The sequence below is a fragment of the Sinohyriopsis cumingii genome, chromosome 15 (genome assembly GCF_028554795.1).
Source record: "Sinohyriopsis cumingii isolate HCF-2022 chromosome 15, ASM2855479v2, whole genome shotgun sequence".
NCBI lineage: Eukaryota > Metazoa > Mollusca > Bivalvia > Unionida > Unionidae > Sinohyriopsis > Sinohyriopsis cumingii.
This window is the reverse complement of record NC_142975.1, coordinates 23,032,364-23,046,178: the sequence shown is the minus strand read 5'-3', so window position 1 is coordinate 23,046,178 and position 13,815 is coordinate 23,032,364. Positions and strand designations below refer to the sequence as shown.

Below are 13,815 nucleotides of genomic sequence, written 5' to 3'. Positions count from 1 at the left end.
GTTTCTGATTTACTTAGCCAGCGTAGACAACGATGATCTCAGATTTTATTTTAAAAGATGCTGATTTTCTAAGAAGTGTCTCAATAAAGGTCTCCAACGAACCAAATAAATCTAGAATACTTCTCAATATTTACTCGTCCATGTATATCAGTACTTATCCTGACTCAGTGTTTTCGAAATCTTTTAAGCATGCAACCAGAGCTAAAGTCCAGAGCTTGTATATAAAAAATAATATAAGCATTATTATATAGTTTTGAATACAGCTAGAGTTCTGGAACTTCAAAAACTGTTTTAATAACATCTTTTTTGTAGTTTTGGCATATGTTTGATTTCTTGTTCTGTTTTATTGAGATCAAAACAATGCTATGAAAGTAAATATTTTATATTTATTTTATCAGTATGTCAGCACTTAAAGTAAACAAATGTAACTCAACGAAAATCAAAAGTTTTTGGCACCAATTTAAGGTCAAATTTGAGATCAGGATCCCGATAGAGATGACGTCAGACCAGTGGATCCGCACCCTGGAGCAGATTCTCTTACTGATCCTGATTTTAGGACGCTGGCTACTCCCGAAGGGCAAGCTGACCCATGACCAGTTGTCTCAACTCCTTCTTGTCTACATCGGAACTGCGGCGGATATTGTCGAGTTCTTTGAAGCTTTCAAAGAAGTACAGGTTAGGCCAGTTTATATTTTAAAAATCTCCACTGTGATATGAAATTAGTAAATAATTATTAATAATACCGACTCACCTATCTATCATAAGAAGTTAAGCAACCACTGTTTATTAGAAATTCAAGTCCACCGACTAACAGACTTAATCGCGAATCATCTTGGATGAATTATATAATTACAAGTGGCCCCTCACCCATTTTTTTGGGAACAAATTCAATGTTTACATTTTAGCAACCTGTAATTGAAACCAAAATAAATTTAGATATGCGACTTGCAGGATTTTATTATCTTTGGTTCTTCTACTAGCGCTCTTAATTTAAATACCGCTAATTTTATTCAAATACAATATGTAAATATGTAGTTTGGAACCATCTTTTTCCTGCTCAATTTTATCAATGGCACATACTGAGTCCAATTACTATATATAAATATGTAGTTTACAGTTGTCGAGTTTCCTCTTAAATGTTATTGTTTAGGATATGGTAGCTAGATTGCTTTGTTTGTTGAACCTCCAGGAAACAATGTTAGACTTCGAGATATTGTTCACCGTATTAACATATTCAAAAACATTATAAGCTCCGTTTCATTCAAAAGTTTTTCTGCAGAAATGCATTAAAAGTTTACACTTAATCACGTGGAACTTTTCTATACTAATAAATATGAATGGACATAGATCGACAATGGTGCTCAAGGGTTGATTTCTTAACATCATGTAGTATAAGGTTTTAAGGAAAGAACGTGCATAATGACTTCTTTGTTACGCATTTTATATGAATTTGGTCAAAAGTTTGAATGAATACATCATAAGGACAAATTACTGAGTCAAGCCTTAATTTAACATATCTTGAAGTCACTCACCTACAATGGTATAGTATCGCTTGTTCAGGTTCTTTAGGATAGGTCCTTATATTGGAGTGCTCCTCTGCTGAATCTGTCTGAGGTCTTGCGCTCCAGAGTATGACATAAGTCTTTACCAGCGGGATATCATCATGTTGTTGTCGTATTCTCGCCACCTGGTCCCCACCTAGATGGTCTTCTGGATCGCAGTTTGAGTTGTCCACTGTGTCGCTTTCTCAATCGTAAGAGTCGTCAACTGTGTCGCCCTCTAGATCGCAGTCTGAGTCGTCGACTGGGTTATTTTCTGGGTCAGCGACAAGGTTGTAGCCTGCGACATGGACTGAGTCGTGGTCGCGGGTCATCACTCCCTCAACATCGACAGAGAGACGAATGGAGGGCGTTATAATAAGATAATTGAGATCTTCACTTACTATCTGTATTCTTACAAGGATGGAATAGCAAGATTTTCGTGCATTTTGAACGATCCTTGTAACTCCTTTACTCGGGTCGACAAAAGACCTACTCCCAATCCCATTTAAGATTTTCTGATCTGTCCTTTTCCTGTTCAGCAAGCTATGGAAATCTGCTTTCTCCGGTTGCTTCACTGGAAAGGGTTGTCTTCCCATCACATATCATCATACCACACCACTATTGCAGCTATAGCTGGCTCGTATATATATACCCAACGTGCTTCATCGTGTTATCAAAAACTTAAGACGCTAGATGGCGCTACAAACCAAGCTACAATTTAAAATCAAAACTTAAACTTCATCGAAACGAAAATTACTGTTCATATGTTTTTTCATTTCACAACCAACGCCTCCACAACTATGAGTTTCCACGCACGTACAAATACGCGTAATCAACCCAATATCAATCACAGAAAACACGGTGAAATTAAAGCAAAAGACAATATCAAATAATTACAAATGAATTAATGTTCAGTTCGAATGACAGTCGTTATTTCACAATAATTCATTCCAGTCATCGTGCCACCTTCAAGGACACTCTTGAAAGCACGGTTACACTGGCAATGGCTCTTACTCTTCTTCCACTTTCAGGGTCCGTTGAATTCAATACTTAGTACCGTCCGCATGAATCACTTCCTTGTCATCGGTTTCGCTCCGTAATATGACTTGTGTTGACGCTACTGTCTGCCAGGCTACCGACACAAATCGTTTCTGTTTCATCAGCGCCAAATGATCCACGTTTGGTTGTTCTAACTGACAAAATATCTGCTAGGATGGCGAAGACAGGAACCGGCGATTCCTCAAGTGTCGCTGCATCCCACGACTAAAATGTACCAGATCTCGACTTTGACAACTCAAACGGTCAAGTAATTGGGGTCGACTCTGACTCTCTCGACTATTTATTACTATATTGTTGGCTCCTCTCTCTGTCGCGTTCTCTGTAGGGCGATATATCACGAGTGTTTCATCATGTCCATGGAGCGAACCGTGCACATTCTTAGCATGAATATTTCTTCGCTGAATGTCGACGCCTTAAAGGCTCGAACAGAGCTGCCTTCCCTCGAAACCTTTTCTTGCAAATGGACAAATCGTCGTCTTTCTGGGAATGATCTTAGTTCTGGCCATACACGAAATGAGAAGGAATGTAAGTAGCATGATACGCTGTATTATAGTGTTTGTCATTTGAAATAATGATAATGATTAGTATGTCATTGTAGGTCTGTATCTGATTGGAGGCTGCGCTGAACATTTTTAATCGACTGCATCCAGCTATTCTATCTACACATAAGAGTGTTCCAGACGCATTTTTTCGCTATTCTGGATAACAAAAGGTCAACATAGCGTTCTCTATCTCCGAGGTCGCTCATCACCAACTGTTCTTGACTTCCCACTATCGCTTGTACCCCCTACGAGAATTCCCGTCACTGTGTCGACGAGGTAAGGGGCAACATGATTGGTCTCATCGAGGTCGTCGTTCCATTGATTTTTAGCAATATTTTCAGACTTCTTAGAATCCAATCCCCTTTTCAAGCGATCCATGTGCACTACGAGAGGCTTCCCATGTCAACTGCATGTATCCCTAAAAAATTGCTCTCAAGGAAATTAGAAGAATTTAGTAACTTCATTAAAAACAGTTTTTGGAGAGATGTAATTTTGGCAGTATCTAAATGGAAAGAAGAACCGCAAAGTCCTAACGAGTATCTATCCATGAGTATTTTAAATTTTGTCCCCCCTAAAATGATTTATCAATACAAATCCTGGACAGAAGCTGGTTTTGAAATTCTGAACGATCTAGTAGATGATCACGGTAATTTAATACCTTTTGAGATAATAAAACAAAAAACTGGAAGCGATGATTTCTTGAAATACTTCTCCTTAATATCCAGAATTCCTAAAGCATGGAAAGATGCCATAAAAAACCACCTAGTACATAATAATTTTGATAAGCAGGAAGATAAAATAACGAACTTACGAAAACAAGATTCACTCAAGTTTGTTTACAAAGATCTTTTACAGGAAACTAAAAGGCAACACACTGCGAAGCAAGAAACTTGGATGCAAGTATTTAATAAAAATATAAGTAGTGAGGAGTGGTCTGATATATATAGCCGGGCAAAATGCTGTACCAAGGATACCAAGTTGATCTCTTTTAACTTTAAATTAATCCATAGAATAATCGCTACTAATTATTTTCTTAAAAGAATTAACATATTTGATGACAATAAATGTACTTTCTGTAAGAGTGAAACTGAAAGTATTGAGCATCTCTTTTATGACTGCAGTATTACTTCACAGTTTTGGTACCGTTTTATTGAAGTTTTTGCACCTTTTTGCCCAAATATTGTACATCTGTCCAAAAAAGAAACATTTTTAGGAAGTGAACAACTGGACAGTTTGGGTAATTTTCTGCTTATTTTGGCAAAATATTATATTTATACTTGCAGATTCAATATGAAAAATCCTTCTATTTTTGCTTTTAAGCAAATAGTTGCAATGCATAAGAACATTGAAAAATACACTGCTAAGGTAGATAAAAAAGAGCACCAATTTCTTCAAACATGGACCTCAACAATGAACATTTAACTTGTCTCTGACTTGATGGTAAACAGGAACAAAATATTGTAATATCACAAAGGCCATGTCACCTAGATTGTGTGCCATATGCATGTGTATATGCGTGTGTGTGTGTGTTTTCTTTTTTACTTTCTCTGTAGATTACACTGGTCAACAGTGAAATCATTACTGACTTGAAAAGGCCCTAATCTGTAGTATTTTGGTGTGCCGAACACGAATATAACCGTGAAAAATTTGTATTGGCTCTCGTTTTGAAGATATTCATATACTTCATTTTCTATGTTTCACTGTGTAAATTTCTCCAGTAGGACTGCAGCAACATCCGGAATAATGATGTAACATTGCATAATACCATCATGCTCACATCATCCACAGTTGATTGCATCATTTTCTGATGCAATGCAATACTAATGCCATGCGGCTGCTGAAGTAAGTTGACGTCAGCAGTGTACTATACATGTGTAGGCCTATTATACTAATGCCAGGCGGCTGCTGAAGCTGACGTAAGCAGTGTACTATATAAAGCCCAATCAGATAGGTTCAGCATTTAAAATATTTTAGACGTTGTGCGAGACAGTTCAAGCTACTGTTACATAAAACTTATTATTTTATCCATTTACGTACAATAAAGAACAGTAATGCCTCGAAAGTGTGTTAATACCGCGGACAATTTTTGCTATATTTGTGGGGAAGTGACATTTGCCAACCAGAAGAAAAGTATCAATTCTCAAGTGAAGAAGGCATATCATCTTTACTTCGGATGCAAGGTTGGTGACCAAGACAAGCCTTGGGCTCCGCATATATGCTGTGCTACATGTACAACACAGCTTTCACAGTGGTTGAATTGCAAAAGGTCATCAATGCCGTTTGCAGTCCCAATGGTGTGGAGAGAGCCAAGCAACCACCTAAATGACTGTTACTTCTGCTTGGTTCCTCCTCTTTCCGGCGGAATAACGAAGCGAAAGAAGTCGAGAATAGTCTACCCAAACATTCCGTCTGCATTGAGACCAGTTCCACATGGTGAGGGACTTCCTATTCCAGAACCTCCAGCAGAATATTCTCTTGATTCATCTGACGAAGACAAAGGTGAGTCGACCTGTTCTTCTCCTGGTCCATCAGCATGCAGTGATCCAGATTTTCACTGTGGTGCATCATCAACCCCACACAGAATAACACAGGAAGAACTAAATGACCTGATTCGTGATTTGGACTTATCAAAGAACAAGGCAGAATTGCTAGGATCAAGACTCCAACAATGGAATCTTCTAGAAGAAGATGTCACAATTACTGCATATCGAAAGCGCCACCAGCAATTGGAGCCTTTCTTCAGAAAGGAAAGTAATCTGATATTCTGTTCCGATATTGAGGGCCTCATGAATGCTTTAAAAATCACTCATGACCCACAAGAATGGAGACTATTTGTGGACTCTTCGAAACTGAGTCTCAAGGCTGTGCTTTTGCACAATGGAAACATTCTTCCATCTATTCCAGTAGCGTATGCTGTCCACATGAAAGAGACATACGATAACTTAAGGCAGCTACTGAATTCCATTGAGTATAACAAGTACAGCTGGCACCTCTGTGGTGATTTGAAGGTAGTTGCCCTTTTAATGGGACTGCAGCAAGGATATACAAAATACATGTGTTTCTTATGCGAGTGGGATAGCCGAGCAAGGGAAATGCACTACATGAGGAAGGAATGGACTCACAGGCAGAATGTAGCCATTGGAGAGAAGAATATCCAACACCCAGCTCTGGTTGAGGCTCAGAAAATCTTGCTACCACCCCTTCACATCAAACTAGGTTTGATGAAGAACTTCGTGAAAGCCATTGACCGGACTTTGCCAGCATTCCGATACCTGCATGAAAAATTCCCTCGACTCAGCGAAGCAAAGATTAAAGAGGGAGTTTTTGTGGGTCCTCAGATTCGAGAGCTTTTCAAAGATGACCGGTTCAACAACTTGCTGGAAGGTGACGCGAAACAAGCATGGAATGCTTTTCGCCTAGTTTCTACAAACTTCCTCGGAAATGTTAGGGCAGAAAACTATAAGGAACTAGTAGAAGACATGTTGATGAAGTATAAGAAACTTGGCTGCAATATGTCTCTAAAGATTCACTTCCTTCATTCCCATTTGGATTTCTTTCCTAGCAACTGTGGTATTGTTAGTGATGAACACGGCGAACGTTTTCATCAAGATATCGCAACAATGGAACAAAGATACCAGGGAAAATGGTCCACTACAATGCTGGCTGACTACTGCTGGACACTCCTCAGAGATGATCCCGAACAGCTGTACAAGAGACAGGCGAAGAAATCTAAGATGTAGTCAATGACTTGATTTTTTATAGGTAGGCTATTACAGTTGACCTTTTACTATTGGAATGCATTTCGTTATGTAAACATTAATTTCTTGCAGATTACAAAAAAACTAGAGCCAATTTTGCAATTTGACTGTCATATTCGTGTTCAGCACATAAAAATTGATAAGAATTGACTAATTTTATTTCAGTAACATGACTTTTGTAAAAATTTGTTGTCCAGTGTTATATTTATTATCCCTAGATTATCTGATAACCAGAAATGTTTGATTGTAAGATGACTCTGGGATGGTTCCCCGACCCATTGGTCAACCTATTACGGGGTTAATAAAAAAAAAATAAAAAATAAAAAATTGCTCTCAAGAACTTTGTATCGCCATGTCTGTAATTTCAGTGAATTTTCACCCTTCTTCTCTTTGGTGAAAACGACAAGACATGATCGCGTGTTTGCAATCGTTCCCATATGAACATAATAGCACTTCTGTCGCCGCATGTTGGAATGTAAGTTTTCTCATGCGAAACGATTGTAAATTTTTTAATGCGAACTATTGTAATGTTGATTGGGTGGTCTTTCAAATACAATGTCTGATGGCCAATCAGCCTCACGTCCCACAATCATGAAACTGGGAGTAAAACCTGCACTTTCATTCACTGATGAGCGGTATGCTATGGCTAGGTACGGGAGCTGCTCCTCCCAATCTCTTTGTCGTTCTTCGACGAAAGCAGATTGCAGCTATCTATCGTTTGGTTCATTCTTTCCGCCACGCTGTCGAGCTGCGCATTGTACGTACTGACCAGTGTATTCTCAATTCCAAGGGTCGACACATTTCACGAATGCAATAAGTCACAAACAATCAGTTTTGATCCATGTGACACTTACTTGGCACACTAAAACGTTAGACGGTTTCCTCTACTATTAGTTTTGTGGCAACTTTAGCTTCCCGGCAAGGCATTGAGAATGTAGCAGTCCATTTATTAAAGTAGTCAGCGATCACAATAATAACAAACGTTTTCGATCGTCGGAGATGTTCCTAAAATATCAGCTGCTATACGTTCCATCGGAACCCCTGATGTAGCCAGCCACAAGTACTGGTCACTTTCGCTTTGCACATACTTCACATCTCTGGCAAAACAGTCCCAAATCTTTCTGATGTCCGACTCAATAATACCCTATTTTGTAGCTTTTCCACCATCGAGCGACTATCATCTGCTACAGATTACGGCGTTCTTTATCTTTAGCTGTTCCCACTGACTCCAGAGGCTACTGACCAACACGCCATATCCTGCAACGTGTCTTCCCACAGTGGTCGTTGCTTGCTTTTAACTTAACTTATTACAGTTGTCATATCCTGGTCAGATTTCTGAGCCTTGGCATACTCGTTGCTACCACAGGCCGTCTGCACCGCAGTTACTAGCACATTATTTGCAAACGTCCGTTCTTTATCCGTCGCCGGATCATTGCTGCTTACATTTATTTCCTCTACTTGAAAACCACATAGCCTACAAGGGCTTTCGGAAAGGACGTTAGCGTTACGACGCAAAATTCCGGACTATGCTAAATCTCAAATGATATTGTGACAGGACTTCGATCTATTCTGCGAATTGTCTTTCTGTTTTCTTTTTAATACAGTTACTACCTCATGGATCTGCGGGTTGTCCTGGTCACTACAGCAATGCTTGAAACATTTCACATAAATACTACCACCAAGCTCCTTTCATGTGACGCAAATCTTCTTTTGGCTTTCATAAGCGATCGGTCAGAACAGGCTTCAGCCCCCTTACATTCGTTGTGTACTTGCGACATGACTACAACAAGTACACTGTCGCTCGCGCTTTCAATAATGAATGGCTTTGGTAACATAGGGTTGGTCGTTAATTGTTTCTTCAACTGGTCGAGAGAAGACTGACAATCCTCAGTGAAGGCGGTGTAGGCTATCTGCAATATCGGTAAACCTCTTTATGAATCGGCAATAGTATGAACATAGCCCTATGAAACTTGCTAAATTCTGTCTGCGACATCAGATTTGTAAAGTCGACCAGGAGTACATTTTCTCTGGATCTGCACGAATGACCTCTTTCGACGCAAAATGCTCCAAGTACTTGTCGTCTTTTACGAATGAACGCCATTTCTTGGGCTTGAGCTTTAGACAAGCTTTCATCTAACTGCCAAAGACCTATCCAAGATGATCTACATTCTCTTTGAATGTGCGTCCAAAGATTACTGTGTCCTCGAGGTACCCCAAAAATACCTGCTATTGGAGCCCGGTATGAACTGTATCTATCAATCTTTCGAAGGTCCATGGCGCATTGCAGACCACGGAGAGTAGGAATCTTTCGCGGTCACTTCGTTGAAGGCACGATAATCGACGCAAAACCTTGTTGTGCCATCCTTTTATTCTGTACTAAAATAACTGGCGATGACTATGGATAGGAAGATAGGGATAGTATCCCCTTTCTCAACATGTCATTCGCATGCTTGATAATTTCTTGCCTGGGGTGAATTGGAACCAGCCTTTGCGGACCCTAGTTTTTTTGGCATCGAAAACCGCGTTTCACCTTTTGCAGTCCTTCCAAGAAAAGCACCAGATTTATCAAAAAGAGGCTGCTAGTCGTAGAGAAACATGTCAACCTTTCTCTGGCTGTTCTTCGAAGAGTGATTCTTTCGTTGCCTATGCCAGTTCTTCTGTATCAGTCGGTGTCCGTAGGCGCGACTTTCTATTTTGAAGGCAATGAATCGTTGCATTTCCATCCAAGTCGATATTTTCAACTACTTGTAAGATAGCAATGTTTGGCCCTCCATAGAGCATCTAGTTTTCTGCAATCGCATTTAGTATCCGCATCCGTAGATTCCCTTCCCCAGCTCTAATCAGCGTCCTGGAGACTAATATATCGTGCGTTCTCCAAACTTATGATGTTGCCCTTTCTTTGGTTGACCTTTGCCAGTACTTAAGGGTAGTGGCATATCTGACAAATGACATCTTTTGGGTATGGGGTGGTAAGCAAAATATTATATAGCTAATTCTTCTCGATGATTTTGGATCAGATTTAGCATTTAACAGATATAGCTAATCATTAGCATTTTGGAGGTAAATATTTTTACATAGGTCAAGTTCAAGGTCTGAATTTATTTAGAATGTTCTAGAAGGAAGTTTACGAAATTACGGGGAAAGACCCAAGTTATGTTTTGTTACTATGTCGTAGTTTTTATGTAATTGTTGTTTACTTCAGAATTACTCATTATTATATAAACATCACTCTTTAGAGGAATCAGTTATAGTTAGGTTTCATTTAAGAGGATTTTATTTTTTTATTTCAATTATTCATTAGAATTACAAAGTGTTGTTTTGACTGCAGGACTAAATTGCCATCTTGGAGTTATTTTGAAATCATTAAAGGACATTTTTTTATTATAACATTGTGATACATCCAGGTGTTAGCAAATAAGCACTATTCCATGTTATTGGCACATCAGCACAATCAGTATCGCAGTTCCTTATGAACACCACATGAAATTATTTGGAATACTAGGACTTATGCTACAACATTTACGATTTTTTGGGATTTAACTCACAATACTTTAATTTCTTTTAAATTTTGACTTGTTTTCCAGGGAAATAAATTATTGGATGCATTTTACAAAGATGTTTTTCCCCCTGCTATTTGGTTGAAAACGCTCAGGCTAGTTAGATACTAGTTTCGCACTGTTTGTTGTCAGTTTATTGCATTTATCTTAATGAAACCCTGACACGCGTGATCTCTTGCTGGATCCAGTGCACTTGAATGGATTGTTTTTCGCTATATCATTTTGTATTCCTAATATATATATATATATATATATATATATATATATATATATATATATATATATATATATATATATATATATATATATATATATATATATGGGAGGAGCTACAATGTCAAGTAATACTATATAAACTGGTTTACTAGTAACAATACTGATATTACGTTTACAGGTACGGTACGACAAGATTCTATGCATAGCCATTCTAGGCTTGTGGTCCCTAAGTCTCATGCAATTTTCGCTCGTTCTCACGGCAGCGAGAGCTCGAAGAGATCAGTCTGGACTACTTTCCCGGAGAAGTGATGTTCAGTCAGTCGGGTGTTGTGGCACGGATGTTTTCGGAATAATCATTTCGATATTGTTACAGGATCTTCCTTTCCTGGTTTTGCGCATGCTCTTGATATTCAGATACTATGTCTTAAGCTACTCAAACATGTTTTTCACCTGTAAGAATACATTAGTCATAGTGTTACTTTTGTACAGACTTATCGTAGTTTTCGTTCAAAGAAGACTGCGGGAAACAAAACTATTAACAGATTCACCAAAAATAAAAATTCCACCCGTCCCTACTTCCCCAAGCCACAGCTGTACCAGCAGTTTGGAAAGCAGGTCAGTTCTCCTTTCACGTTACCCAACGAAAAATACAAATCCTGTACCCAGGGTTTATCAGCTAAGGGAAGAAAAACATAAATGGGGTAGAGCATACCATTTCGAGGAAGTAGAGTGACCAATGTAATTTCTGCACTTGGAAGACTGGCAGAAAATAACGTTTATAGATATGTGGAAAATAAACTATGTCATAACCAAATATTTTGTCCTTGGCTTCTTTTAAGTTATTTACAAGTGGAAATAATTTTTTCGCCTAATTTATTTCATCCATTCCACGATTAAAGCCATTGAAGAGCAGGTTTTGTATTGATTCCCACCGATGAAATCGAGAAACTCTTTAGACTGTTTTGATTTATCCTTTTAAAGTCTGATACTCTTTAGACTGCTTTGTTTTATTCATTTAAAGTGAGATACCTTTTAGACTGATTTGCTTTATACATTTAAGGTGAGATACTCTTTAGACTGCTTTGCTTTATCCATTTTAGGTGAGAAACTCTTTAGACTGCTTTGCTCTGCCCATTTAAAGTAACATACTCTTTAGACTACTTTGCTTTCTCCATTGAAGGTGATATTCTCTTTAGACTGCTTTGCTTTATCCATTTAAAGTGATATAATCTTTAGACTGCTTTGCTTTGTCTATTTAAAGTGTGATACTTTTTAGACTGCTTTGCTTTATACATGTAAGGCGAGGACCACTCCAGTGGTCTAGTAGTTAGAGCGTCCGCCTCGGACGCGGGAGGTCGTTGGTTCATTCCCCGGTCGGCATGGTGGCAGGATAACGTGACTGGGTAGGGCATCATGCTACATGTCTGCGGCATGATGCCCCAGTGCTAGACATCACTATAAACTGTCACACTGCAGACGTCGTAACGATATGACTGAACAATTGTTAAAGCTGCGTTAAAAGACCAAATCACACACACACACACACACACACACACACACACACACTTAAGGTGAGATACTCTTTAGACTGCATTGCTTTTTGATTGAGCAAAAGTTAAGATGTGTTTTATTGTTTGTAGAGATTCTTTGTTGCAGCTGAAAGTATGATCTTTTATATTCAATATATGCATTCAGAAACAAATAGTTAATAGCGGAACTGTCTCGTCAATATATCGAATGTATTATTAAACATTAGTACGGTAAAAAGAGGAAAATGGGTAACTACAAATTTCTTGGTTTGACACATCTCTTATGATTGTTTGTTAGATAAAATCATTCAATATTAATTGTATCATATTCAAATGTTTGACGTCAAGGACAACGATTTTTCTCACCTGTCTAACTATATAAACTATGCAACTATTGCATTGTGCTACGCAAGAATTTATATTATTCAATGCCCAATCAGTAGGACCATCGGAAAGGTGTACAGAAATAGTTAATTTTATCAACAATCAGAATATCGACGTCTTTTTCCTGACAGAAACATGGTTAAAACATTAGGTTAAGATCCCAAGTGTGCGGATCTAACACCCACCGGTTACTCCATCAAGTCGTTCCCACGCCATTCTTGCTGTTATCACAAAGAACTCTATGATCAAACGTTTTAAACACACCATAACGTTCAATTTCTACCACACATAGTTTGAACTAGTCTAAACCACACTTACACTGGAACAAAGGTCAGTCCATTTTTTCAGCTTTTACCGCCCTCCTCCTAGTAGAAAAAACAAGCTGACTGAATCTCTCATTTTGGAGCAGTTTCCGAATCTCCTAGAGTGTGGAAATTCGATAGGTGGCAACCTGATTATTCTTGGAGATTTCAACTTTCACTTTGACTGTCCCAGAAACCAAAACACATCAAAAGTCCTAGATTCCATTACTGTTTTCAACCTCAAACAGTCAGTTAACTAACCCACCCATAAACATGGTCACATTTTAGACTGGATTCTTCATAGACCTGATGATAGTATTCTACGGTCCTCCCTGGTATCCCACGAACTTGCATCAGATCACCTCTGCATTATATGCCATCTTGACGTATCAGTCCTTAATCCTCCACATTTTGTTTTGCTACTAAGAGAAACCACTGTGTGATAAATACTACCAAACTAATGCATGACATCAAAGCAAACCTAACAACTTGCCTACCTCCTACAGCAGAACAACTCGATTGCTGCCTGCGTTCATTGCTCGACAAACATTCCCCAACCACCATGTGCAGAGTATCAATTCAAAAGTGTCTTCCATGGTATAGCAGTGTTAGGGACCAGCTTCGCACTGCTAAAAGAGACCGCCGTAAAGATGAGAGGCTTTGACTTTCCACCAGACTCAATATTCATAAGCAAATCTATGAAGCCGCTAAGAAGAACGTCACAAACATAGTCCATGTAACAAAATCAGCCCACTACAGTACTAAGATCATGAAAAGTTCCAGTTGCAAAGAGCTCTTCGAGATTACTAACAAGCTAATGTCAAGGAACAAATTTACACCACTTCCAACTACCTTCTCTCTAGTCGACCTTCCGGGCGTGTTTGCAAATTTCTTCCGTGACAAAGTACAAACCATTAGAGATAAGCT

At 38.7% G+C, this 13,815-nt stretch overlaps 1 protein-coding gene across 1 annotated transcript in view; it reads left to right on the top strand.

The window, feature by feature from the left end:
• The window catches only part of LOC149781405 (transmembrane protein 26-like), a 39,412-nt gene extending 27,956 nt beyond the window's left edge, over positions 1 to 11,456 (top strand). Inside the window, exons 3-4 of the mRNA XM_089934746.1 lie at positions 466 to 675; positions 10,852 to 11,456. Of these exons, the coding sequence (XP_089790872.1) occupies positions 466 to 675; positions 10,852 to 11,406 (765 nt within the window). The 3' untranslated portion in view covers positions 11,407 to 11,456. The remainder of the gene's footprint in view (positions 1 to 465; positions 676 to 10,851) is intronic.
• Positions 11,457 to 13,815: the final 2,359 nt, after the last annotated feature.